This window comes from Coregonus lavaretus, assembly GCF_964263955.1.
Source record: "Coregonus lavaretus genome assembly, chromosome: 15".
NCBI lineage: Eukaryota > Metazoa > Chordata > Actinopteri > Salmoniformes > Salmonidae > Coregonus > Coregonus lavaretus.
The window spans coordinates 24,281,048-24,304,977 of NC_140002.1; the positions used below are offsets into that span (position 1 = coordinate 24,281,048).

General features: G+C 44.2%; 1 protein-coding gene and 1 pseudogene across 2 annotated transcripts; one reads left to right on the forward strand and one right to left on the reverse strand.

Annotated features, from left to right (window-relative positions):
- The first annotated feature begins 204 nt into the window (after positions 1 to 204).
- On the forward strand, positions 205 to 23,263 carry LOC311142991 (gem-associated protein 5-like). The gene is made up of 28 exons (XM_084178777.1): positions 205 to 498; positions 609 to 763; positions 897 to 1,078; positions 2,952 to 3,106; positions 4,463 to 4,564; positions 4,708 to 4,840; positions 4,977 to 5,142; positions 5,381 to 5,593; positions 5,707 to 5,792; positions 5,966 to 6,048; positions 6,662 to 6,798; positions 6,954 to 7,027; positions 7,255 to 7,436; positions 11,141 to 11,280; positions 11,796 to 11,967; positions 12,159 to 12,362; positions 12,505 to 12,612; positions 12,791 to 12,913; positions 13,544 to 13,639; positions 17,950 to 18,087; positions 18,435 to 18,582; positions 18,796 to 18,915; positions 19,067 to 19,277; positions 19,420 to 19,680; positions 19,876 to 20,038; positions 22,121 to 22,631; positions 22,829 to 22,913; positions 22,992 to 23,263. Exons 1-28 carry the CDS (start codon positions 336 to 338, stop codon positions 23,151 to 23,153), a joined length of 4,473 nt encoding a protein of 1,490 aa, XP_084034903.1. The 5' UTR covers positions 205 to 335; the 3' UTR covers positions 23,154 to 23,263.
- LOC311142993 (intelectin-like) lies at positions 20,429 to 21,332 on the reverse strand (annotated as a pseudogene). Its single transcript has one exon. The product of its transcript is annotated as an intelectin-like (transcript).
- Positions 23,264 to 23,930: the final 667 nt, after the last annotated feature.

Consider the following 23,930-nt stretch of genomic DNA (forward strand, 5'->3'; position numbering starts at 1 on the left):
TCATTGTTAAAATCTTCATATACAGTCAATGGTTAAAATGCATAATATTTATATACAAATATGAACTGATAAAACATAGTGGATTAAATAATCATAAGAACAAAATTAATCTATCAAATTCGAAGAAAAAAAAGGTTTTGCCAGCAAACTGATATAGTTTAACCCTTTTCAGATTCCGTACTTTTTACGACAATTTGGTAAATCATACGGCTTTCGTTCTGTTTATGATGCAGCATGAATGCTGCACTTGAATAAGACATGTGCTTGTGAATTGTTCTTTATACCTCAGTGATGTGAATAGATTTTGATTTATTGTATATTAATTAAGATTCTGAATGTCGACTAATTATTTCACAATGCACGAAAGACTTCTTCCAGCCTCTCCGAACTGGTACTGTTCGCGATGCAGTGACACGAATGACAAAGGTATATTGGCGTTTGGAGCTAAAAACACCATATATTTGGTTGACGTTAGAGCATCATCCTCTACAGTTGTTGGTAAGTATCCTATTCTTCTTATATCAGCCAATTTGTGTTCTAAAAGTCAGTAAGTGGATATGTACCATATCAACATGGCTAATTTCTGTTCTAATTTGTCTTGCTTTCAGGTGAACTGGTTGGTCACAGAGAGAGAGTGTCTGGCTTCTCATTCTGCCAGCATGCCGGCCAAAGCCATAATTGTGCCAGTACCTCTGATGATGGGACTGTTAAATTCTGGGACACAAATGAGATGGTCCTTGTAAAGGAGCATAAAACTCACCAGGTTAGTTCCACTAAGAGTCCTTTTAGAATTGTGTTGATTGCATCTTGTCTGTCTCTCCCAGGTATAAGATTACTTTTCTAAATATAGTTTTTCAAAGTATTGTATCTAAGTCTATTATGTCATTGGCCCACAGAACACCATCACAGCCCTCCACTGGTCCCCCGGAGAGAAGAACCTTGTGGTGTCAGGGGATGAGAAGGGCATTGTGGTCTGCTACTGGTACAACACTGGTGAATCTCAAAGCTTCTTCCCAGAACCAAGGAATATCTTCTGCCTGTCCTGCTCCCCTCACAACTGGCACTACGTTGCTGTGGGGTAGGATATTTAACCTCTAGTGGTGCATGCATGCACAATAATTTCTTAGACTGAGAAGTGTACATTTTAGGGCTGTCCACCACAACAACAAAAATCTTGGTCGACTGAAAGTCGTCTGTTCTTTCGACCAATCGATTGGTCGAAATTTAAAACACAGATTTTTTAATAAAATCAACTATATATGCATTGAGCTTGTCTGATGCTTTAAGCTCACTGTTTGATGAAATAAGACGCAAATTACTCAAGACTGAGCCAGAGATCAAGTTAAACAGAAGAAAAAAACAACTTAACCTGTCCCAACCATCCTCCTCCCGTTCCTACTGGCTTTCACAAATTCTGCCTGAAGTTGCCAGTAATAGGCTACACAAGAGTTCTGCAAACTTTCTCATGTGGAATGACAATTTATCTTACAATTTCTACTGCATGCTAGTTATGGTTTTCATATGCACATGTTTCATTTCATTTATAATAACGTCTTCGTATCTCAAAATCATTGTCATGTGGTTAATCAAAATTCTATCCAAATGAAAATTATACAAACCTAAAAAGTAACTTCTATTGCTATTGCCAACTATGTAAAAATAGCCTATAAAGCCAACAAATAAAAACATTGCAGCCTGGAGGTAGAAAATATCCTATAAGTCACATTGGCTATGCATGGCCTGTCTGCAACAAACTTGAAATATTGTATAAACTATTAACTTGGGTCCGGCCTGAAGCTCCTTGCAACATTGTATAAACTATTCTGGGCCGTCAGTTTCCCGTGCCAGTGAGCTCGGGACAGACACAGCTGTAGGCTATTTGCGCAAGGGATAAGAAGTAATCAGGTAGGCCTATTTTATGAAGATTCCACTGGGTCAGAGCATGATATTTTTTTCCCTTTCATGCTGAGTGATTATCGAAAGGGGGAGAGAGCTAGAACGATTTTTCAAATACATTGAGGAGTTATTGTCATTCTCAATGGATGTAAAAACAGACTTTGTTTGCTTGCTGTTTGAGGTGAAGAAAATATTACTTTGAGAAGCTCGACAGCTCATTAGTATGTCTGGCTTAATGCACCACCACTATCAGATCCCCAAATGGACACATTTTATATTCCTACATTTGCGGGCAGTCCAGGTAGCCTATAGGGCTACTTCTATGCGCAATCAGGTGCGCGTCCTTACTCAACATTGACAGGAGCGCTCCAAACAAAAGACAATGACTAAATTGACAAAACTCATAAATGGAATGAAATGAACAAAACTTGTTTCTCACAAGTGTAGCATAGGTTGTGCACTCTGCAAACAACGTGTCCACTCTGACAATGAGAACAGTAAAAGACTGGAGTAATAATATATTGGATGCATTGACAGACATTACCGTAACCAAACAAACATTGTAGATTAGAAGTTATAGGAATTAACGGTAAATGTACTACCATTACATATATCACATATGTAATGGGGAATTGATAGACACTAACAATCAAACACGAACAATTCACACAATGAAGTTATGAAACAATGAATGTGCACAAAATGGCGGGAGAGCACATTCTGGAGAGCGACGTACATTGTGCAGCCACACCCCTTCTTCTTGGGACTGTGGCATCCCCTCAGCCTCCGCAATGGATTAGGTCACTGAGATGGGCGCGAATAAGACAGGTGTCTCGTGTGCCATTAAAAAATATATATATTTGCTACTGCTCGACCAAAAAAAATCTCGGTCGACCAACATCCTATCGCCCAAACAATCGACCCGTCGAATTATTGGGGTCAGCCCTAGTACATTTCACAGCATCCATCTATATGCATCACGAAAGGCAAATACCAGGGACAAATGACTTCCCAGGAAAACATTCCATATGGTTATGTATCTTAATCTCTCTCAGGTACAAAGATGGCATGATTGTCCTGATTGACATCAGTAAGAAAGGTGAGGTGGTGCATCGTCTCCGTGGCCATGACGACGAGATCCACGCCCTGGCCTGGGCTCCACTGCCCAATGAGGAGGTGCTTTACAGCAGGGCAGACGACAACACAGCTGGTGGGTTATGAAAGATGCTGTGCCGAGCGTTCCTAAATGTATTCAGTCAGTGACAAGTGGCATGATGAGAAGACTATCTATTTTTAGTCATCAGATTTTTTTACATTTTTTTAAACATTTGAGTCATTTTAGCAGACGCTCTTATCCAGAGCGACTTAGTTAGTGAGTGCATACATAATTTTTTATACTGGCCCCCGTGGGAATCGAACCCACAACCCTGGCGTTGCAAACACCATGCTCTACCAACTGAGCTACATCCCTGCCGGCCATTCCCTCCCCTACCCTGGACGACGCTGGGCCAATTGTGCGCCGCCCCATGGGTCTCCCGGTCGCGGCCGGCTACGACAGAGCCTGGATTCGAACCAGGATCTCTAGTGGCACAGCTAGCACTGCGATGCTTTGGAATGGTCAACAGTGCCCTGCCAGAGGATCTCAGGCTGCTTCCTGGCTCCTAGGAGATATAAGATCCGATATATAGGATGAGGCTAAACCAAGCCTAGCCTTAAACGTGTGTAATACAATTTTAAGCGACTGGTAGCCAGCTAAGAGAAGCTAAAATAGGTGTGATATGGTAATAGATACATTTCCTAGTGCCTGTTAAAAGCTGATGTGGTTAACAGAATACATTTTACCCCTTTGTCCACCAATGTAAAGCCTATGGCCAGAAACCTTGGTGTCCTTTTTTTACCCTGACCTAAACCTCAAGCTGCATGTGAAGAAGGTTGTCCAGTCCTGCTCATCTAAGAAATATAGCTAAAGTCAAGTATTTTATTTCAGTCACTGATCTGGAGAAAGTTATACATGCTTTTATTTCCTCATGCCTATATTACTGTAACTCAGTCAGAAATCACTCCATCTACAGTAAGTTCAAAATGCTGCAACTCAGCTTTTAACAGGCACTATGAAATGTATCTATTACCATATCACACCTATTTTAGCTTCTCTTAGCTGGCTACCAGTCGCTTAAAATTGTATTACACACGTTTAAGGCTAGGCTTGGTTTAGCCTCATTCTATATCTCGGATCTTCTATCTCCTAGGAGCCAGGAAGCAGCCTGAGATCCTCTGGCAGGGCACTGTTGACCATTCCAAAGTCTAGGTTGAAAACGAAATGAGCATTTGCCTTTAGGGCCCCTAGACTTTGGAATGGTCTTCCAGAGGAGATCAGGCTTGCGGAGTCTTTTTAAATCCCTTCTGAAGATACACTTTTATAAAGATGCTTTTAATGTATGATTTTAATTAGCTATCCTTTTTCATTCTCCTTTCTTTGTTTCTTTGTTAGTACTGTTGTATTTATTGTTATGTTATGATGTGAAGCACTTTGTTAATTTGTTACTTATTACAATTATATTTTCAGAAACAACCAATGTGATGACAGAAGGCAAAGAAAAGGGATGTTATCTTGCATCTGGGAGCAAGGACCAGACCATAAGAATCTGGAGCACGCTGAAAGGCAAAGGTGAGACGACAACCTAACTGAGTTATCAACCTGCATCCTCCATAGCATTTATGCATATTATACTACTATTGAGAGTTGGTGCAGTATGCTCTTTAAGAGGGTCCCATCTCTTGGAGTTAAACATGATTGTCTCCCTCTCTCAGGTGTGATGACCATGAAGCTACCATTCCTGAAGAGAAGAGGGACAGGGGTGGATCCTGCAGTCAAGGAGAGACTCTGGCTCACTGTGCACTGGCCCAAGGGGAAGCCAACGCAAGTCGTGTCAAGCTGCTTTGGGTATGAACTATAAAAACATAATTGAGGATGGTAAAGTTAATTGTGATAAATATGATTTAGTCTGCAACTTGCTAATACTTAGTCTTTTGATCATTCATTTTGCCCAGACTGTACTAACATCCCCCTGTGTGTGAAGGGGTGAGCTGATCTTGTGGGACCTCACCAAGGGAGGCAAGCAGAAGTGGAGCCTGTTGGGAACATCGTCAGAGGGCCAGAACCACAGCAGGATCGTGTTCAACATGAGCTCAGTGTGTGTTCAGGACAACAGAGAGCTCCTGCTCAGCACCTCAATGGACAGAGAGGTGAGATGGGGTTAAACACACTCAATGCAGCTTTAAAGCAATTTACTGAATGTCTCTTTTGACAACAGTGACACTTTGAGTATGGTGTGAGTTTTTGAGAAGTCAAAATTGGGCCCTATAAGTGGTCAAACATGCAGTCTGTCAGCAGTACTTAGTGTGCATATGTGCCGAGAGTGATTACAGAATCCATGTTGGTAAGAATTTCTCACTCAATTTGCTTCTCTTATCATTATTCCAGATAAAATGCTGGGACCTGTCGTCGTTGGACTGCTGCTGGACCCTTCCCACCCTGGGGGGGTTTGTGTACACCCTTACCTTCTCTCCTGTGGGTATGGGCTGCATGGCCCTGGGGGTGGGAGACGGCATGATCCGCGTGTGGAGCACCCTCTCTATCCAGAACAAGTACGACACCAAGACCTTCTGGCAGGGCATCAAGTCCAAAGTCACAGCGGTAAGAGACTCTTAGGGCATATTGATATCAGTTATTGTCTACTGGTTTATGGTAAAAGTGAAGATGGCTAGCGCATGTGTGTGTGACAATTCCCAATTCCTTGTTCATTGCAGTTGTCCTGGCATCCAACCAAAGAAGGATCCTTAGCTTTTGGAACCGATGACGGCAAAGTTGGCATTTACGATGCTTTCTCTAACAAGTAAGAGAAACACTTCGTCTACAACTTTCTCTTAACTCTAGTATCTGAGATACTGTATGTTGGCGGTTTAATCAAATCCATACTGTTAGTGATTATCATCACTTCTCACCAAAATAAGGACATTTCATATCTGTTATGACATTAATGAATGGTCTTTATTGTGTTGTTCCCAGGCCGCCTCAGGTATCCAGCACTTATCACAGGAAGACTGTGTACACATTAGCCTGGGGACCCCCAGTCCCCCCTCTGTCATTTGGTAAGCTCTTAATAAGTCTATCAAAGTGTGTGTACTGTATGCTGAGAACCCTCTGACCCAGCAACTTCTGTGATGGGCGTTGTGCCAAAGCCATGAGTCAGCAGAAAGCATGCAGCTCTTGACGCTTTTGTAATATACTCCATAATTGAATGAGTTGCGAAAACGATTACCTCTCTCCCTGAGCCATTCATTGGGAAATCAAGATGGTGAAAGTTAATTTTACCAGCTGCCGGCAGATTACATTTTGATTACCATATCAGTCATTCAGTCTTTTGAAGCAGTAAACATAATTGCTCCTGTGTGAAGGATCTGCTGATGGTTTCTAAACCAACAAAGACCTGTTAATTTGTTTAGACACTTTCAACTGGCTCCTCCTGCTGGCTCCTCAGCAGGCTCCTCCTGCTGGTGGCTCAGAATGTCATGTGGACATTGAGATTGAGATGTGACCTCTTGAGGGTTATCATTAACGGATTAGTATTATCAGACTCTGCAACCATCAGATCATCAGATAATATACCATAATATACTCTGGATGAGTATGATTGTGTGTGTGTGTGAATAAGTGAGACAAGGGGGTGCTGAAACAGTGTGTAACAGTCAGTGTGTCATCCAGGTGGAGCAGGAGACCGTCTGTCCTACAGCCTGTATAGCTGTGCTGGAGAGGGCCTCATCCTACAGCATGACCCCTGGAAACTGGCGGGAGAGGCCACAGACATTGACAGGGTCATCAAGGACACCAACAGCATCAAGGTGAGTTGGAAAGGATATCTACATTTATGCATTTCCTTTTCAGCAGGACATAATTCCTTAAGTATTTTACCCAATCACTGTATGTGGCGATGTGCAATTGAATATAATGTTGGTAATTTGAATAGGTTTTGAAGGTCATGTTCTATTTTCTGCAGCACAAGCTGTCACCCCACACAGATCTCAGCTGGAAACCAGATGGTAAAGTTGTGGCCATCGGCAATGAGGACGGGTGAGTCCTCTCATTCCCTTAAACTGTGTATATAGGCCTGGAGAATTGCCTGGAACCAACTGTCATCTAAAATGATTGAGTGCCTGTCTAAAATGAAAGACTATAGCTGTACTGATGGTTTTACTGTAATGTGGTAGATTTTATTTATGTATCCATTTACGCTAGGTCTCAAAGTGCTTGAAATTAAATGGGGCTAACTACATTTCCTGGCTTTGTCTCTCTTTCAGGTCCATAGAGGTGTACCAGGCTCCGACTCTCAAGCTGCTGTGTACCATCCAGCAGCACCATAAGATCATCAACGTGCTGCGCTGGCACCATGACCACAGTTCCCTGCCCGAGCTGCAGTACCTCCTGGCCTCTGGGTCCAGCAACGCCTTGGTCTACGTCCACGACCTCCGCACTGTCATAGGTGAGGAGAGTTCCCCAGGGGTATATTCTAGGGCTGAATCTTATTTTGAGATCTGAGTGTTAACTTAAATATTCTACTGATATGTTGTCTGATCTGTGTGAAAGACAAGTGTGCATATCTGTGAACAGAACAGAGACAAGTGAACAGAACAGCGCCGGAAGAAGATGGCTGCCGTTTTACAGCCCTCTAACCAATTGTACTACTATGTGTGTTTTTCCGCGTTATTTGTAATTTATTTTGTACATAATGTTTCTGCCATCGTCTCTTATAACCAAAGAGAGCTTCTGGATATCAGGACAGCGATTACTCACCTCGCGTTGGACGAAGACTTTTTCTTCAACGAGGCGTTCGCGAAGGATATTCTACAGACTCCCGACAAGGCCCAGATCCCCGTCATTCGCGTGAGGAAGAGACGGAGATATCGTGGACGCAGATCCGGGTGCCTTGTAAGGATCCGACGGCGAACGAGTAAACTGCCTCTCCCATCAATCCTATTAGCCAATGTTCAATCTTTTGAGAATAAAATTGACGATTTAAGATTACGGTTATCCTACCAACGGGACATTAAAAACTGTAATATCTTATGTTTCACGGAGTCGTGGCTGAACGACAACAATGACAACATTCAGCTAGCGGGCTATACGCTACATCGACAGGACAGAACTGCAGACTCTGGTAAGACAAAGGGTGGCGGTCTGTGTATATTTGTAAACAACAGCTGGTGCACAAAATCAAATACTAAGGAAGTCTCGAGGTTTTGCTCGCCTGAGGTAGAGTATCTTATGATAAGCTGTAGACCACACTATTTACCAAGAGAGTTTTCATCTATATTTTTCATAGCTGTCTATTTACCACCACAAACCAATGCTGGCATTAAGATTGCACTGAATGAGTTGTACAAGGCCATTAATCAACAGGAAAACGCTCATCCAGATGCAGCGCTCCTAGTAGCCGGGGACTTTAATGCAGGGAAACTTAAATCCGTTCTACCTCATTTCTACCAGCATGTTAAATGTGCAACCAGAGGGGAAAAAACTCTAGACCACCTTTACTCCACACACAAAGACGCATACAAAGCTCTCCCTCGCCCTCCATTTGGCAAATCTGACCATAACTCTATCCTCCTGATTCCTGCTTATAAGCAAAAACTGAAGCAGGAAGCACCAGTGATTCGGCTAATAAAAAAAGTGGTCAGATGATGCAGATGCTAAGCTACAGGACTGTTTTGCTAGCACAGACTGGAACATGTTCCGGGATTCTTCAGACAGCATTGAGGAGTACACCACATCAGTCACTGGCTTCATCAATAAGTGCATCGATGATGTCGTCCCCACAGTGACCGTACGTACATACCCCAACCAGAAGCCATGGATTACAGGAAACATCCGCACTGAGCTAAAGGGTAGAGCTGCCGCTTTCAAGGAACGGGACTCTAACCCGGACGCTTATAAGAAATCCCGCTATGACCTCAGACGAACCATCAAACAGGCAAAGAGTCAATACAGGTCTAAGATTGAATCATACTACACTGGCTCTGACGCTCGTCGGATGTGGCAGGGCTTGAAAACTATTACAGACTACAAAGGGAAGCACAGCCGCGAGCTGCCCAGTGACACAAGCCTACCAGACGAGCTAAACCACTTCTATGCTCGCTTCGAGGCAAGCAACACTGAAGCATGCACGAGAGCACCAGCTGTTCCGGACGACTATGTGATCACGCTCTCCGTAGCCGATGTGAGTAAGACTTTTAAGCAGGTCAACATTCACAAGGCCGCAGGGCCAGACGGATTACCAGGACGTGTACTCCGAGCATGTGCTGACCAACTGGCAAGTGTCTTCACTGACATTTTCAACATGTCCCTGACTGAGTCTGTAATACCAACATGTTTCAAGCAGACCACCATAGTCCCCGTGCCCAAGAACTCTAAGATAACCTGCCTAAATGACTACCGACCCGTAGCACTGACGTCTGTAGCCATGAAGTGCTTTGAAAGACTGGTCATGGCTCACATCAACAGCATAATCCCAGAAACCCTAGACCCACTCCAATTTGCATACCGCCCCAACAGATCCACAGATGATGCAATCTCTATCGCACTCCACACTGCCCTTTCCCACCTGGACAAGAGGAACACCTACGTGAGAATGCTATTCATTGACTACAGCTCAGCATTCAACACCATAGTGCCCTCTAAGCTCATCACTAAGCTAAGGATCCTGGGACTAAACACCTCCCTCTGCAACTGGATCCTGGACTTCCTGACGGGCCGCCCCCAGGTGGTAAGGGTAGGTAACAACACATCTGCCACACTGATCCTCAACACGGGGGCCCCTCAGGGGTGCGTGCTCAGTCCCCTCCTGTACTCTCTGTTCACCCATGACTGCATGGCCAGGCACGACTCCAACACCATCATTAAGTTTGCCGACGACACAACAGTGGTAGGCCTGATCACCGACAACGATGAGACAGCCTATAGGGAGGAGGTCAGAGATCTGGCCGTGTGGTGCCAGGACAACAACCTCTCCCTCAACGTGACCAAGACAAAGGAGATGATTGTGGACTACAGGAAAAAAAAGAGGACTGAGCACGCCCCCATTCTCATCGACGGGGCTGTAGTGGAACAGGTTGAGAGCTTCAAGTTCCTTGGTGTCCACATCACCAACGAACTATCATGGTCCAAACACACCAAGACAGTCGTGAAGAGGGCACGACAAAGCCTATTCCCCCTCAGGAGACTAAAAAGATTTGGCATGGGTCCTCAGATCCTCAAAAAATTCTACAGCTGCACCATCGAGAGCATCCTGACTGGTTGCATCACCGCCTGGTATGGCAACTGCTTGGCCTCTGACCGCAAGGCACTACAGAGGGTAGTGCGTACGGCCCAGTACATCACTGGGGCAAAGCTCCCTGCCATCCAGGACCTCTATACCAGGCGGTGTCAGAGGAAGGCCCTCAAAATTGTCAAAGACTCCAGCCACCCTAGTCATAGACTGTTCTCTCTGCTACCGCACGGCAAGCGGTACCGGAGTGCCAAATCTAGGTCCAAAAGACTTCTCAACAGCTTCTACCCCCAAGCCATAAGACTCCTGAACAGCTAATCATGGCTACCCGGACTATTTGCACTGCCCCCCCACCCCATCCTTTTTACGCTGCTGCTACTCTGTTAAGTATTTATGCATAGTCACTTTAACTCTACCCACATGTACATATTACCTCAACTACCTCAACTAGCCGGTGCCCCCGCACATTGACTATGCAACGGTACCCCCCTGTATATATAGCCTCCCTACTGTCACTTTATTTTACTGTATATATAGCCTCCCTACTGTCACTTTATTTTACTTCTGCTCTTTTTTTCTCAACACTTTTTTGTTGTTTTATTCTTACTTTTTTGTTTAAAATAAATGCACTGTTGGTTAAGGGCTGTAAGTAAGCATTTCACTGTAATGTCTGCACCTGTTGTATTCGGCGCATGTGACCAATAAAATTTGATTTGATTTGATTTGATCTCAAGGTATGATGCAGTGAGGGTAATATGGGGTGTAGAGGCAGCAGTGGGCCAGCAGAGGGCTCTATTGGGAATGGTAGCTATGGTAACTAATGTTGTTGGAAGATGTTTAGCTATGCATGGGTTAGCAATTTCTGGTTAATTTCACAGTATTTAAATTTCTATTGGTCATTGTTTTTCTTTGTATGTGTTCAGAGACTCCTCCAGAGAGTCCCGTTGTGATGACAGAGGCATATCGGAGCCTGACGGGTCACACAGCCAAGATCACCGGCCTGGCCTGGAGCCCCCACCACGACGGGAGACTGGTCACCGTCTGTTACGATGGTACAGCACAGGTCCGTCTCAATGTGTTATTTATCTAACGACAGCTACACAGACCCAGCCTTTACACCTTTTACTAGTGCCTACTGTTTTCTTCCATGTGGTTCTATATAGTGATGGGGGGGGGGGGGGGATCGATACAGTTACATATTGCGATATTATTTTGGCCGATATATCTATACATGGACTCCCAAGTATCGATTAGTTTCATTTTTTGTTGTTGCTAGGTAGCGTTAGCTAGCACTAGTTGGCTGTACCTGTGCCAAAACTCTGGTATAGTTCATCCTATAGCTTGTTGTCCATCCACTTTTTAAATAGTGAGCCAACATGTTTTCAGCACTTTTATTTCCATGACTGATTTTTTTTATTTTATTATCATGCTCTCTCTTGTCTCTCTGCAGCAGACATATCGTGAGCAATATGTTTGGAACATGAAATCGCAATTAAAATCGCAGTATCGAGTCACAATACATATAGAATCGTTCTATATTTGATAGCTTTCATTTGCTATATAATCTGTGGTCCCCAGGTGTGGGACGTGCAGAAGGAGGAGGGGCTGTGTAACTACAGGGGCCACAGGGGCCGGCTGCTGTGTGTCCAGTGGTCTCCTGTGGACCCGGACCTGGTCTGGACAGGAGCAGATGACTTCACTGTGCAGGAGTGGGCTGTGTCCAAGCAGGAGTTCACCAAGCCCCCCAAAGGTAACAACATTTATTTTTTTCTCCTAGTTTTATTCACAAAGTTGCTTTTTAAAAAGTTTCTGGTTGTGTAAATGGTTAACATTTGAGCATTTTAATATATTTGATTGTAAAGATCCATAACATTTAGAGTGCAATGAATTGTATAATGTTCTAATGATAATACAAATGTAAAAATGCCTTTCTCTTCTTAGCGAAAAAGACACTTGACCAAAAGGCCAAGTTAAAGGCCAAGAAGAAGAAGAAGACAACAGGGAAAGGAGGAGCAAAGGCTGAGGAGAGCTTGTCTCTAAATGGAGAGGGGAATAAAGGAGGGGCGTCCCCGGCACCAGGAGAAAGACCGTCTGACAATGAGGAGGAGGGGGGGAGCGAGACCACTAGCATCTCCTCAGTGACAGGTAGCACTGTAGCCATGTCCAATCTACTATTACATTGTCTTTCTCAATCCAGTCATCTCCTTCAATTGCATCTGCCATACGCAATAAGTAAATAATGATCATGTCATACAGCTCACACATACTACTCTTTCTTTTATTTTAGTGTCTTCATCCAGTAATCAGATGGACAGACCAGTGATGGATAAAGTGCAAAATGGAGGGAAATCCTTACTCACTGTAAAGAAAGAAATGAAAAAAGTGGAGAGAACAGGTACTGTATGTTATGGAATCCTATCAAAATACACTGTAAGAACATTGTTCATAGGGCACAGAGTTTTTCCTGACCACGTGACCTAACCAGGAAAAACGTAGGGCCCTATATTAAATGACTAGTGTAAGTATCCGTCTCCATCCACTCCAACCCCTCTTGCGGTCGGTCTTTCCTCCAGAGGTGTCTCTGAAGAAGAGGAAGCCTCGCTCCATGCTGCCCCTCAGTACGTCCATGGACCACCGACCCAGAGAAGACCTCCAGCAGGACTGTCTCAACCTGGCCACAGTCAGGCACTCTGAGGGTGAGACTATCAATCCATCCTTATCTGGATTATACCACAAGATTAGACGTGTAGCTACACCTTTTGAGGACCTATACCAGGGATCATCAACTAGATTCAGCTGCGGGCAGATTTTTTTTTCCTGAGTGGATGGTCAGGGGGCCGGAATGTAATTACAAATAATTTGTAGACTGCAAATTGACCGCAAGAAGCCCAAACAGATATGTTTGACTAAAACATAATCATTCTTACATTTGTATACAATCACGTCTCTATTATGCGTGGGAATATATGGGAACAGATTTCTTAAATTAAAATCACTTGGAGCTGATTTCCTGGTGTCATGTTTTCTTGCTCAAATCTTTGGGGGCCAAATAAAACCACCCGTGGGCCAAATTCGGCCCGCAGGCCGCCAGTTGGGGATCCCTGACCTATACAATCAACAAGTACTCAACTATTGTTTCCTGGCTACATTTTCATGTGTAGGTGCCAGCATATTTTTAAAAAAGCACAAGGATTTGTCTTTAGTTAAGTCTGCATCATAAGATTCATGAGACATGGTCCAGAAAGATAAGGCAGGTCATAATTTTCTGTCCTTCATAGAGCAGTGTTTGACTCTGACCCTGTCTTTGTCCCCCTGTCTGTCCTCAGCACCTCCTGCCAACTGTGTCCCAGGCCTGGGAGATCACATCCAACTGGGGCTGTTCGCAGACAGAGACGCCCTCTATAGGATGTTCCAGGAGGAGGGTGAGGACGCTATCTTATGTTGTATTATATGATTGTTATTACACGTTCATAATGATTACACACTTTTTAACACTTTAACACTTGTTATAATAATATATATACTACATGACCCCCCCTTTGCTGCTATAACAGCCTCCACTCTTCTGGGAAGGCTTTCCACTATATGTTGGAACATTGCTGCGGGACTTGCTTCCATTCAGCCACGAGCATTAGTGAGGTTGGGCACTGATGTTGGGCGATTAGGCCTGGCTCGCAGTCAGCGTTCCAATTCATCCCAAAGGTGTTCGATGGGGTTGAGGTCAGGGCTCTGTGCAGGCCATTCAAGTTCTTCCACACCGATCTCAACAAACCATTTCTGTATGGACCTCGCTTTGTGCACAGGGCATTGTCATGCTGAAACAGGAAAGGGCCTTCCCCAAACTGTTGCCACCAAGTTGGAAGCACAGAATCGTCTAGAATGTAATTGCATGCTGTAGCGTTAAGATTTACCTTCACTGGAGCTAAGGGGCCTAGCCCGAACCATGAAAAACAGCCCCAGATCATTATTCCTCCTCCACCAAACTTTGGGGCAGGTAGCATTCTCCTGGCATCCGCTAAACCCAGATTAGTGAAGTGTGATTCATCACTCCAGAGAACAGTTTTCCACTGCTCCTGGGTCCAATGGCGGTGAGCTTTACACCACTCCAGCCGACGCTTGGCATTGTGCATGGTGATCTTAGGCTTGTGTGCGGCTGCTCGGCCATGGAAACCCATTTCATGAAGCTCCCGACGAACAGTTCTTGTGCTGACGTTGCTTCCAGAGGCAGTTTGGAACTCAGTAGTGAGTGTTGCAACCGAGGACAGATGATTTTTACGCGCTTTAGCACTCAGCGGTCCCGTTCTTTGAGCTTGTGTGGCCTACCACTTCGGGGCTGAGCTGTTGTTGCTCCTAGACGTTTCCACTTCACAATAACAGCACTTACAGTAGGCCGGGGCAGCTCTAGCAGGGCAAACATTTGACGAACTGACTTGTTGGAAAGGTGGCATCCTATGACGGTGCCACGTTGAAAGTCACAGCTCTTCAATAAGGCCATTCTACTGCCAATGTTTGTCTATGGCGATTGCATGGCAGTGTGCTCGATTTTATACACCTGTCAGCAACGGGTGTGGCTGAAATAGCCAATTCCACTAATTTTGAAGGGGTGTCCACATGCTGTTGTATATAGAGTGCATTCGGAAAGTATTAAGACCCCTTCCCTTTTTCCACATTTTGTTACGTTACAGCCGTATTCTAAAATTGATTAAATTAAATGTTTTCCTCATCAATCTACACACACTACCCCATAATGTCAAAGCGAAAACAGGTTTTTTGAAATGTTAGTAAATGTATTACAAATAAAAAAACAGAAATGATGGTGGCCACTGTATTCAGAACCTTTGCTATGAGACTCGAAATTGAGCTCAGGTGCATCCTGTTTCCATTGATCATCCTTGCTGTTTCTACTTGATTGGAGTCATGTGGTAAATTCAATTGAATGGACATGATTTGGATAGGTACACACCTGTCTATATAAGGTCCCGCAGTTGACAGTGCAGGTCAGAGCAAAAACCAAGCTATGAGGTCGAAATAATTGTCCGTAGAGCTCCGAGACAGGATTGTGTCGAGGCACAGATCTGAGGAAGGGTACCAAAAAAAATCTGCAGCATTGAAGGTCCCCAAGAACACAGTGGCCTCCCATCATTCTTAAATGGAAGAAGTTTGGAACCACCATGACTCTTCCTAGAGCTGGCTGCCTGGCCAAACTGAGCAAATGGGGGGAGAAGGGCCTTGGTCAGGGAGGTGACCAAGAACCCGATGGTCACTCTGACAGAGCTCCAGAGGCCCTCTGTGGAGATGGGAGAACCTTCCAGAAGGACAACCATCTCTGCAGCACTCCACCAATCAGGCCTTTATGGAAGAGTGGCCAAACGGAAGCCACTCCTCAGTAAAGGGCACATGACAGCCCGCTAAAGGACTCTCAGACCATGAGAAACAAGATTCTCTGGTCTGATGAAACCAAAATTGAACTCTTTGGCCTGAATACCAAGCGTCATGTCTGGAGGAAACCTGGCACCATCCCTACGGTGAAGCATGGGGGTGGCAGCATCATGCTGTGGGGATGTTTTTCAGCGGCAGGGAGACTAGTCAGGATTGAGGGAAAGATGAAGGGAGAAAAGTACAGAGAGATCCTTGATGAAAACCTGCTTCAGAGCACTCAGGTCCTCAGACTGGGGCGAAGGTTCACATTCCAACAAGACAATGACCCTAAGCACACAGCCAAGACAACGCAGGAGTGGCTTCGGCACAAGTCTCTGAATGTCCTTGAGTGGCCCAGCCGGACTTGAACCTGATCGAACATCTCTGGAGAGACCTGAAAATAGCTTTGCAGTGACGCTCCCCATCCAAGATGACAGAGCTTGAGAAGAATGGGAGAAACTCCCCAAATACAAGTGTGCCAAGCTTGTAGCGTAATACCCAAGAAGACTCGAGAGGCTGTAATCGCTGTCAAAGGTGCTTCAACAAAGTACTGAGTAAAGGGTCTGAATACTTATGTAAATAAGGTATTTCTGCTTTATTTTTTATTTTTATACATTTGCTAAAATCCTGTTTTTGCGTTGTCATTATGGGGATTGTGTGTAGATTGATGATGGAAAACATTTAATTTAATCAATTTTAGAATAAGGCTTTAACTTAACAAAATGTCTGAATACTTTCCGAGTGCACTATGTATGTTATTTATATATATGTGTGTGTGTGCGCGCATATATATATATATATATATATATATATATATATATATATATATATATATATACACACACACACACACACACACACACACACTACTGTTCAAAAGTTTTAGAACACTTACTCATTCACGGGTTTTTCTTTATTTTTACTATTTTCTACACTGTAGAATAATAGTGAAGATATCAAAACTTTGAAATAACACATGGAATCATGTAGTAACCAATAAAGTGTTAAACAAATCAAAATATATATTATAGATTCTTCAAAGTAGCCACCCTTTGCCTTGACAGCTTTGCACACTCTTGGCATTCTCTCAACCAGCTTCACCTGGAATGCTTTCCCAACAGTCTTGAAGGAGTTCCCACATATTCTGAGCACTTGTTGGCTGCTTTTCCTTCACTCTGCGGTCCAACTCATCCCAAACCATCTCAATTGGGTTGAGGTCGGGTGATTGTTGATGCCAGGTCATCTGATGCAGCACTCCATCACTCTCCTTCTTGGTCAAATAGCCCTTACACAGCCTGGAGGTGTGTTGGGTCATTGTCCTGTGGAAAAACAAATGATAGTCCCACTAAGCGCAAACCAGATGGGATGGCGTATTGTCATGAGACGTATCGATGCAGAATGCTGTGGTAGCCATGCTGGTTAAGTGTGCCTTGAATTCAAAATAAATCACAGACAGTGTCACCAGCAAAGCACCATCACACCACCACCTCCATGCTTCAAGGTGGGAACCACACATGCAGAGATCATCTGTTCACCTACTCTTTGTCTCACAAAGACACGGCGGTTAGAACCAAAAATCTCAAATTTGAACTCTTCAGACCACTCAAATGAATTTATCCTCTGTGGCAGAGGTAACTCTGGGTCTTCCTTTCCTGTGGCGGTCCTCATAAGAGGCAGTTTCATCATAGCGCTTGATGGTTTTTGCGACTGCACTTGAAGAAGCTTTCAAAGTTCTTGAAATGTTCCGTATTGACTGACCTCCATGTCTTAAAGTAATGATGGACTGCCATTTCTCTTTGCTTATTTGAGCTGTCCTTGCCATAATATGGACTTGGTCTTTTACCAAATAGGGCGATCTTCTGTATACCACCCCTACCTTGTCACAACTGATTGATTGGCTCAAACGCATTAAGAAGGAAAGACATTCCAAAAATTAACTTTTAACAAGGCACACCTGTTAATTGAAATGCATTCCAGGTGACTACCTCATGGTTGAGAGAATGTAAAGAGTGTGCAAAGCTGTCATCAAGGCAATGGGTGGCTACTTTGAAGAATCTCAAATATAAAATATATTTTGATTTGTTTAACACTTTTTTTTTTTGGTTACTACATGATTCCGTATGTTATTTCATAGTTTTGATGTCTTCACTATTATTCTACAATGTAGAAAATAGTAAAATAAAGAAAAACCCTTGAATGAGTAGGTGTGTCCAAACTTTTGACGGGTACTGTATGTGTATGTGTGTTAGGGTAAAAGGTGACTAACAAGTCACTTCCATTCTCCTTATGTTGTGGTGTCTCTTTGATCCTGTAGAGGAGGGCCATGTGGAGGCAGGTCACTATGAGTCTGCAGTGTACCTGAGACTGTGGAAAGGTGACATCACTGGAGCTCTGCAAGTGGCCACTGAGAAAGGAGAGCTGAGTGATCACCTGCTTTCTGTTGCACCTATGGGTAAAGAGCACTCATTTAAATCATATTTATTCCATTTTATAATGCATATTTAGAATATTAAGTTATTCCGATTCAGCAACCAACTTGTCAATTTAGTTAGTCTGATAGTATACGTTTTTGTTCTCTTGCTCCTTGATACAGTAATCTGTTTCTCTGTGGTGAAGTGCTGTATGCATGTATGCATGTATGCATGCATGTATGCATGTATGCATGCATGTATGCGTGCATGTATGCATGTATGCATGTATGCATGCATGTATGCGTGCATGTATGCGTGCATGCATGCATGTATGCGTGCATGCGTGCGTGCATGCATGCGTGTAATAGTACTTGTGAAACCCTCTCAGCTGGTTACCAGGTGTGGCTGAGGACAGTGGAGGTCTATGTGAAGCAGCTGTGTCTTCAGGAGCAGTTCCTCAAGGCTGCCTCCCATCTTCTCTCAATCAACAAGGTTTACGAGGCCATCGACCTCCTCAAGTCCCACCAGCTCTACAGGTTATTCAGCAGACACACACGTTCATCTGTTTATTTTACACATAAATGATGAAATAAAGAATAACAAAGTTAGTGTTGTAGGAAGATCCATTAGAGTAATTAACTTCTACTAAGTGGTAGGATTTTAGGTTGTGTTACCTGTGACTGACCTATCAATGGGAGTGATCATTGTAATCTCTGAGCTGTGAGTGAAATGTTTGTGTGCTCTCTCAGGGAGGCCATAGCCCTGGCCAAGGCTAGGCTGCAGCCAGACGACCCTGTGCTCAAGGAGCTCTACACCACCTGGGCAGCCGTGCTGGAGAAAGACGGCCACTTGTCTACTGCTGCTAAATGGTAAATAACAGACTCTAACATGTACCTATTTTCATTAATAAAACTGCATCTTGGTGTAAAAGTGCACTGTGCAATGCAGGGAGAGTAAAAGCTGGTTCCTCGGAATAGCTGACTTGATGCTAATGGAACTCGCTGTGTATTTATCACCCAGTTATCTCGCCGTGGACTCCAGCTTCGACGCAGCCAAAGTCATCGCCAAGAAAAACGACCCTATCTCACTGAAGACAGCCTCCAGTCTGGCGAGGATCGTTGGTGAAAGCGACCTGTCCTATTCACTCTCCCTGAGATGTGCCAAAGACCTGGCGTCCTCTCAGGATTGGCTGGGAGCACAGCAGCAACTCAGCACACATGAGAGCCTATTGGTAAGTTGCCCTGAACTAGCTGATGCTCATAGATGAAGATACTATATCTAGTCCCATTGATTAGCTATAGATGTTGGTCAGATAAGATATGGGTGTTGATTTTCATGCTTTATCTCTACTGTCCCCCTCTCCTCTGCTATAGGCCCACCGGTTACATTACTGCACTATTGAGTTGCTCACTGTGAGTCTAACAGGGACAGACGTAGTGACTTGGACCTGTTCCTCCATCCATCCCTGGTCTACTCCCTGTAAGAGCCAAGATGGCTTCCTGGCTACCCTGAGGGCTGTGTGGGAGAGGGGGTTTGCTGTCTCCCCCAGCAACCCAGAGAAACTCAAAGCTCTTCACCAACAACTGAAGGCCATAGAGAATCCTCAGACGACACCTAACGTTCCTATGAAACAGGTAGGTCATCAGTGGACAGAGGCTGGGCTGGGGTAAAATTATTCTGTTGATGGGATGGAGAGATATTGACACATGATCTTAGTCTGCAAATGTAAGTTTGTAGACATTTAGTGGAAGATCTACTCTGTTGTAGACAGTGGTGCCTCTGTCTGTGTTTTAATCTGAACCCACTGCAATGCTCTTGTCCCCCTCCAGCTTCTGATCCTTCTGTCCCTTGACCTGACCCTGGGCGCAGTGAGCTGGTTGCTAGGTGACTGGGGGGTGGCCCTAGAGGAGCTGTTGCAGGGCGTGGCCAGAGGGAATGAGGCGGGTCACTTCTCGCTGATGTCAGAGACCTGCAGGCTGCTGTTTCCTCAAGGTGACGCAACATCTTAGTTTAGCCATCTTTATTATCCATGGCAGGGATTACACACTGAGATGTATGTATGTGAAGATAAATCAAAATGTATACAATGTATTATTCTTGCACATATACAGTAATTGTATTTGTACAGTACCTTTAATTTCGTTACACCCTCAATAACATCTGCTAAATATGTGTATGTGACCAATAAAATTAGATACATTTGATTTAGAAATGCTACCATAGAGCAGTGTGTCCAATACATATCTTAAAACAGGTGTTTTTTTTTGGCTGTTGTATGTATATAAAAAATAATCTTAATATACAGTTGGTGGCACAGACTGGTTAGTAAGTAAGTTAAAAACATTTTTTTACTGTAATATAATGCATTGATAACATGTTTTTAATAAAGGCATTTGGATGGATTTTAACAGTAGAAGAGTGGCATGGCAGCTTCAGTTCTTCTTAGATGCACTCCAGCCTGTGCAGTGTCCGTGGACATACCAGTATAGGAGCTGCCCCAGGGAAGTGTCCACCGCCAATACAGTAGTGTTCAGAGTTGCAGCCAGTTGGTTTAACCCCAGAGCAGATGCCCATTCGTTATTGATCTCTCTGAATGTGTTGAAGCCAGGCTTAAACTCATTTCTTGGCTTGGGTCCATAAAAGTCTCTGGTGGTTTGTGTGTCTCCGTGGTTGTAGATGATAAGAATGGCTGGTCCTCTGTTGTTTCAAGACCCCACATTGTATCTCACCAGGTAACGCTTGAAGAGTTGGTAGAGGTTTCCCCTTTGAAGGGTGAGGAAGCGTCTCTGTGTGGTAGCGCAGGATGGAGGCCAGGTTCCAGTGTGTTCCAGAGGAGTTGTTGGGGACGTGCCACACTGACATGTCCTCCGCCATGTTGTCATAATACCCAGGGCTCTTGGAAGGCGTCGGCGGTTGCACCCTTTGGTGTTCCAAAAGTGGACCTGTTGGCCCAGTTCCCCTCTCTGTCTGGCCGGTTGGGGTTGCTGCCCTGCTGGCTGGACCAGTGGTTGCCTACCGTGCACTTCCCGTAAATGTTGTTCTCGTGCACGCTCGCCACCAGTGTCTAGCTGCCTACGGTGGTCATATCACAGAAGGTCTGGTACACGACCCCACTTGCTGTGGTCAGGTAGTACAGCCCATCTTCATGTTGGTCATATCGGTCCCTTAATTCTTTACAGCTTCTGGCAACGGGTTCTGTTTCAAAGCCTCTCCAGACTATTAAAGTCAGTTCTGGCCCCTGCATGCCTGCCCTCCTGTACTGCTGGCACTGCTTGTGCAAGTTAAATTAGTTGTAAGTCTACATGTTATATATTGAACCATCAGTAGAGGGGGATCATCAACAGGAGATCACAGGACATCATGTCTGCAATGGATGTGGTGAGGTCTCAGAGAAATGTCTGAGTCTAACTTCAGGAGGTTCTGTTTGTGTTCAAGTCTTGGCAATACTTCGATTTATACCCATGCCAGCTCTGATTTGATCTGTCTTATCCATATGCTCTTATCTGCCATGTCTGAGAGATAAAACTGAATACAAAGCTAGGATTTACTGTAATGGCATTTACTGGAAAGTACAAGCCTACCTCAGCAAAATTGTGTTGATAACAAGAATGGTAAAACAGCAAAACAATGATTTACATTTTAGTCATTTAGCAGACGCTCTTATCCAGAGCGACTTAATTAGTGAGTGCATACATTTTTCCCCCCATGGGAATCGAACCCACAACCCTGGCGTTGCAAACACCATGCTCTACCAACTGAGCTGCACGGGCCTAGTTGATTATCAATAACATTCATGAGGCCTCACGTTTGATAAAAGATACTCACGTTACGCTCAAGTGTATTGCTACCTCAACCCTTTTAATCTGTGTGAACTAGTCCATTCCAGGAAGAAAGGCCCAACCCTTTAACTGCAGACACACTTTTCATTAATGTGCACAGACAGGTGACAACAGGGCAATCTGCATACAGTACTCAATTCATTTCAATGTAAGTGTGGACACTAACTGTATGGTTCTCATCTTCCAAATGTATGAAGGAAATGCGTCCTTTTGAACCCTACTCTTTCTCTGCTAGGTATCGACTCCATCTCAGAACTCAAAAAGATGGTGGACCCCTCTGATGAGAAGGCCTTGACTGCAGCTCGGAGCCTGGAGGCATTTGTGTGTTACCAGGACCTCTACCACATGTGGTGGAGCCACAGCACTAACACAGCAGGAGCTCAGAGAGACATGACTAATGGACTGCACTCAGCCAGCAAGAACCACAACAATGGATTAGACGGCCGTGTTACTGACACTCCAAATGGAGATGGGATGGGATGGTGTCTGAGCACTCAGAATGGAGATGTGACGAAAGGAGTGTGTGTGAACGCTTGCCAGGTGCTGCTGTCTGAGCCCCACGCGACCTGCCAGGCCACCCAGAGGACTATAGCAGAGATCAAGCAGAGACTGGCCTCCATGGTGCACCAGCACAGCCGAACCCAGGAGACTAAAGCCAGCCCTGGGGAGGGACAGACTGAAAGGCCCACCTTGGCCCAGGGCTCCACTCCCACAGACAGCCAAGAGTCCAGTGATGCAGGGCAAGGGTACGGCCTATTTTTTTATATTTCTAATTGTGCCTTTGGACATTTTTAGAGTTAGCTGTTTAGGATAGAAAGACAACTGCAATGATTTGTTACTTGACAGTCTGAAACTGTAATAGTGTATTCAGACAAATAGTTGGTGTAAGTGAAAGTTATGATTGTCTGTCAGATATTGAGCTTTTGTAATCTTTGTTTTTCAGACCTGACACTGAATCCTTACCCTCCTTGATTGCCATGGTTTCTGAGCACCACAAAGAGTTGGCTGACATCCCAGACCATGTCAAAGTAAGACACCCTCATACTTTTTTACTGAACATTTTCCTGCTGCTATTGTTTTTGAATATTTTTGCTCTCCCATTTCAGGAATATCCATACCCAGATGTTCTGGAGTGCTGCTTAGTTCTTCTCTATTTGAGTAAGAGTTCTGCTCTTGTTCCTGATCACCTAAAGAATGAAGCAGTGGCCTTGTTCCGCAAGTATGGAACTCCCTCTCTCCGCAAGGCCTCCCAGCGATTCCTATCTTAATGGTTATAGATGCATGTTATTTTTCTATGACTTGTTTTTGTTAAATGTAAAATGCACTTAGTAAGAATGGAAAATATGTATGTATATCAATAAATAAACCTTTTCACTAATCTCTGATTTACTATACGAACACCAGCCTTCAAATAAATTGACATGTATTGATTCATCAGAAGTAGGATTTTAGTCTTGAATGAACAATGATTGAAGTAACTGTTCACGCACTGCTGGGGGCCTAGGCCATGTCATCCCTCACTAAGGAAGAATAAATAGAAAAACCTTAATCATCCAGAGGATCACATACTAATGAACGTAGAGCCTTACTAGACATCTGCGCCTAAATAAAAATTCCAGGTCGCACAGCAAAATATTTAGGAGCATATGCGAGAAGTGGTCGCATGTCTGGCTCTGTCAGATTAACAGCTATAGCCAAATCTTGGTCTAGGAAGAAGGAACGTATGCCAGGCTAGGCACAATGAGGATAAAATATGGATAAAAAGCTCTATAGTGCAACCATTTTACTCGCATATGCACCTACATTCCTGTGAGACCTGGAATTTTAATTTGGGAGCACCAGTGCAGTAAAAAATTAAGTATTCTAGCTTTACCTCCTTTTTCATTGTACTCCTAAATGTCTGTGCGCCTACATTTTAACGTAGGCGCACACGTGCTCCTTGTAAAAAAGGTCAGCGTAGAGCGACAATGTAGCCTATTTAAACCTTAACAGGGACAGAAAATTGGTTCAATAAGGCATGCCCTGAACGGTGAGTTAGGGAATAC

What these genes read in the sequence shown, in the direction of transcription:
- LOC311142991 (XM_084178777.1), top strand. Translation starts at nt 336, where the DNA reads ATGTCGACTAATTATTTCACAATGCACGAAAGACTTCTTCCAGCCTCT. An exon ending in GCTTTCTGTTGCACCTATGG is followed by an intron (nt 18,088 to 18,434) that starts GTAAAGAGCACT and finishes AAACCCTCTCAG; the next exon opens with CTGGTTACCAGGTGTGGCTG. An exon ending in AAGTCCCACCAGCTCTACAG is followed by an intron (nt 18,583 to 18,795) that starts GTTATTCAGCAG and finishes GTGCTCTCTCAG; the next exon opens with GGAGGCCATAGCCCTGGCCA.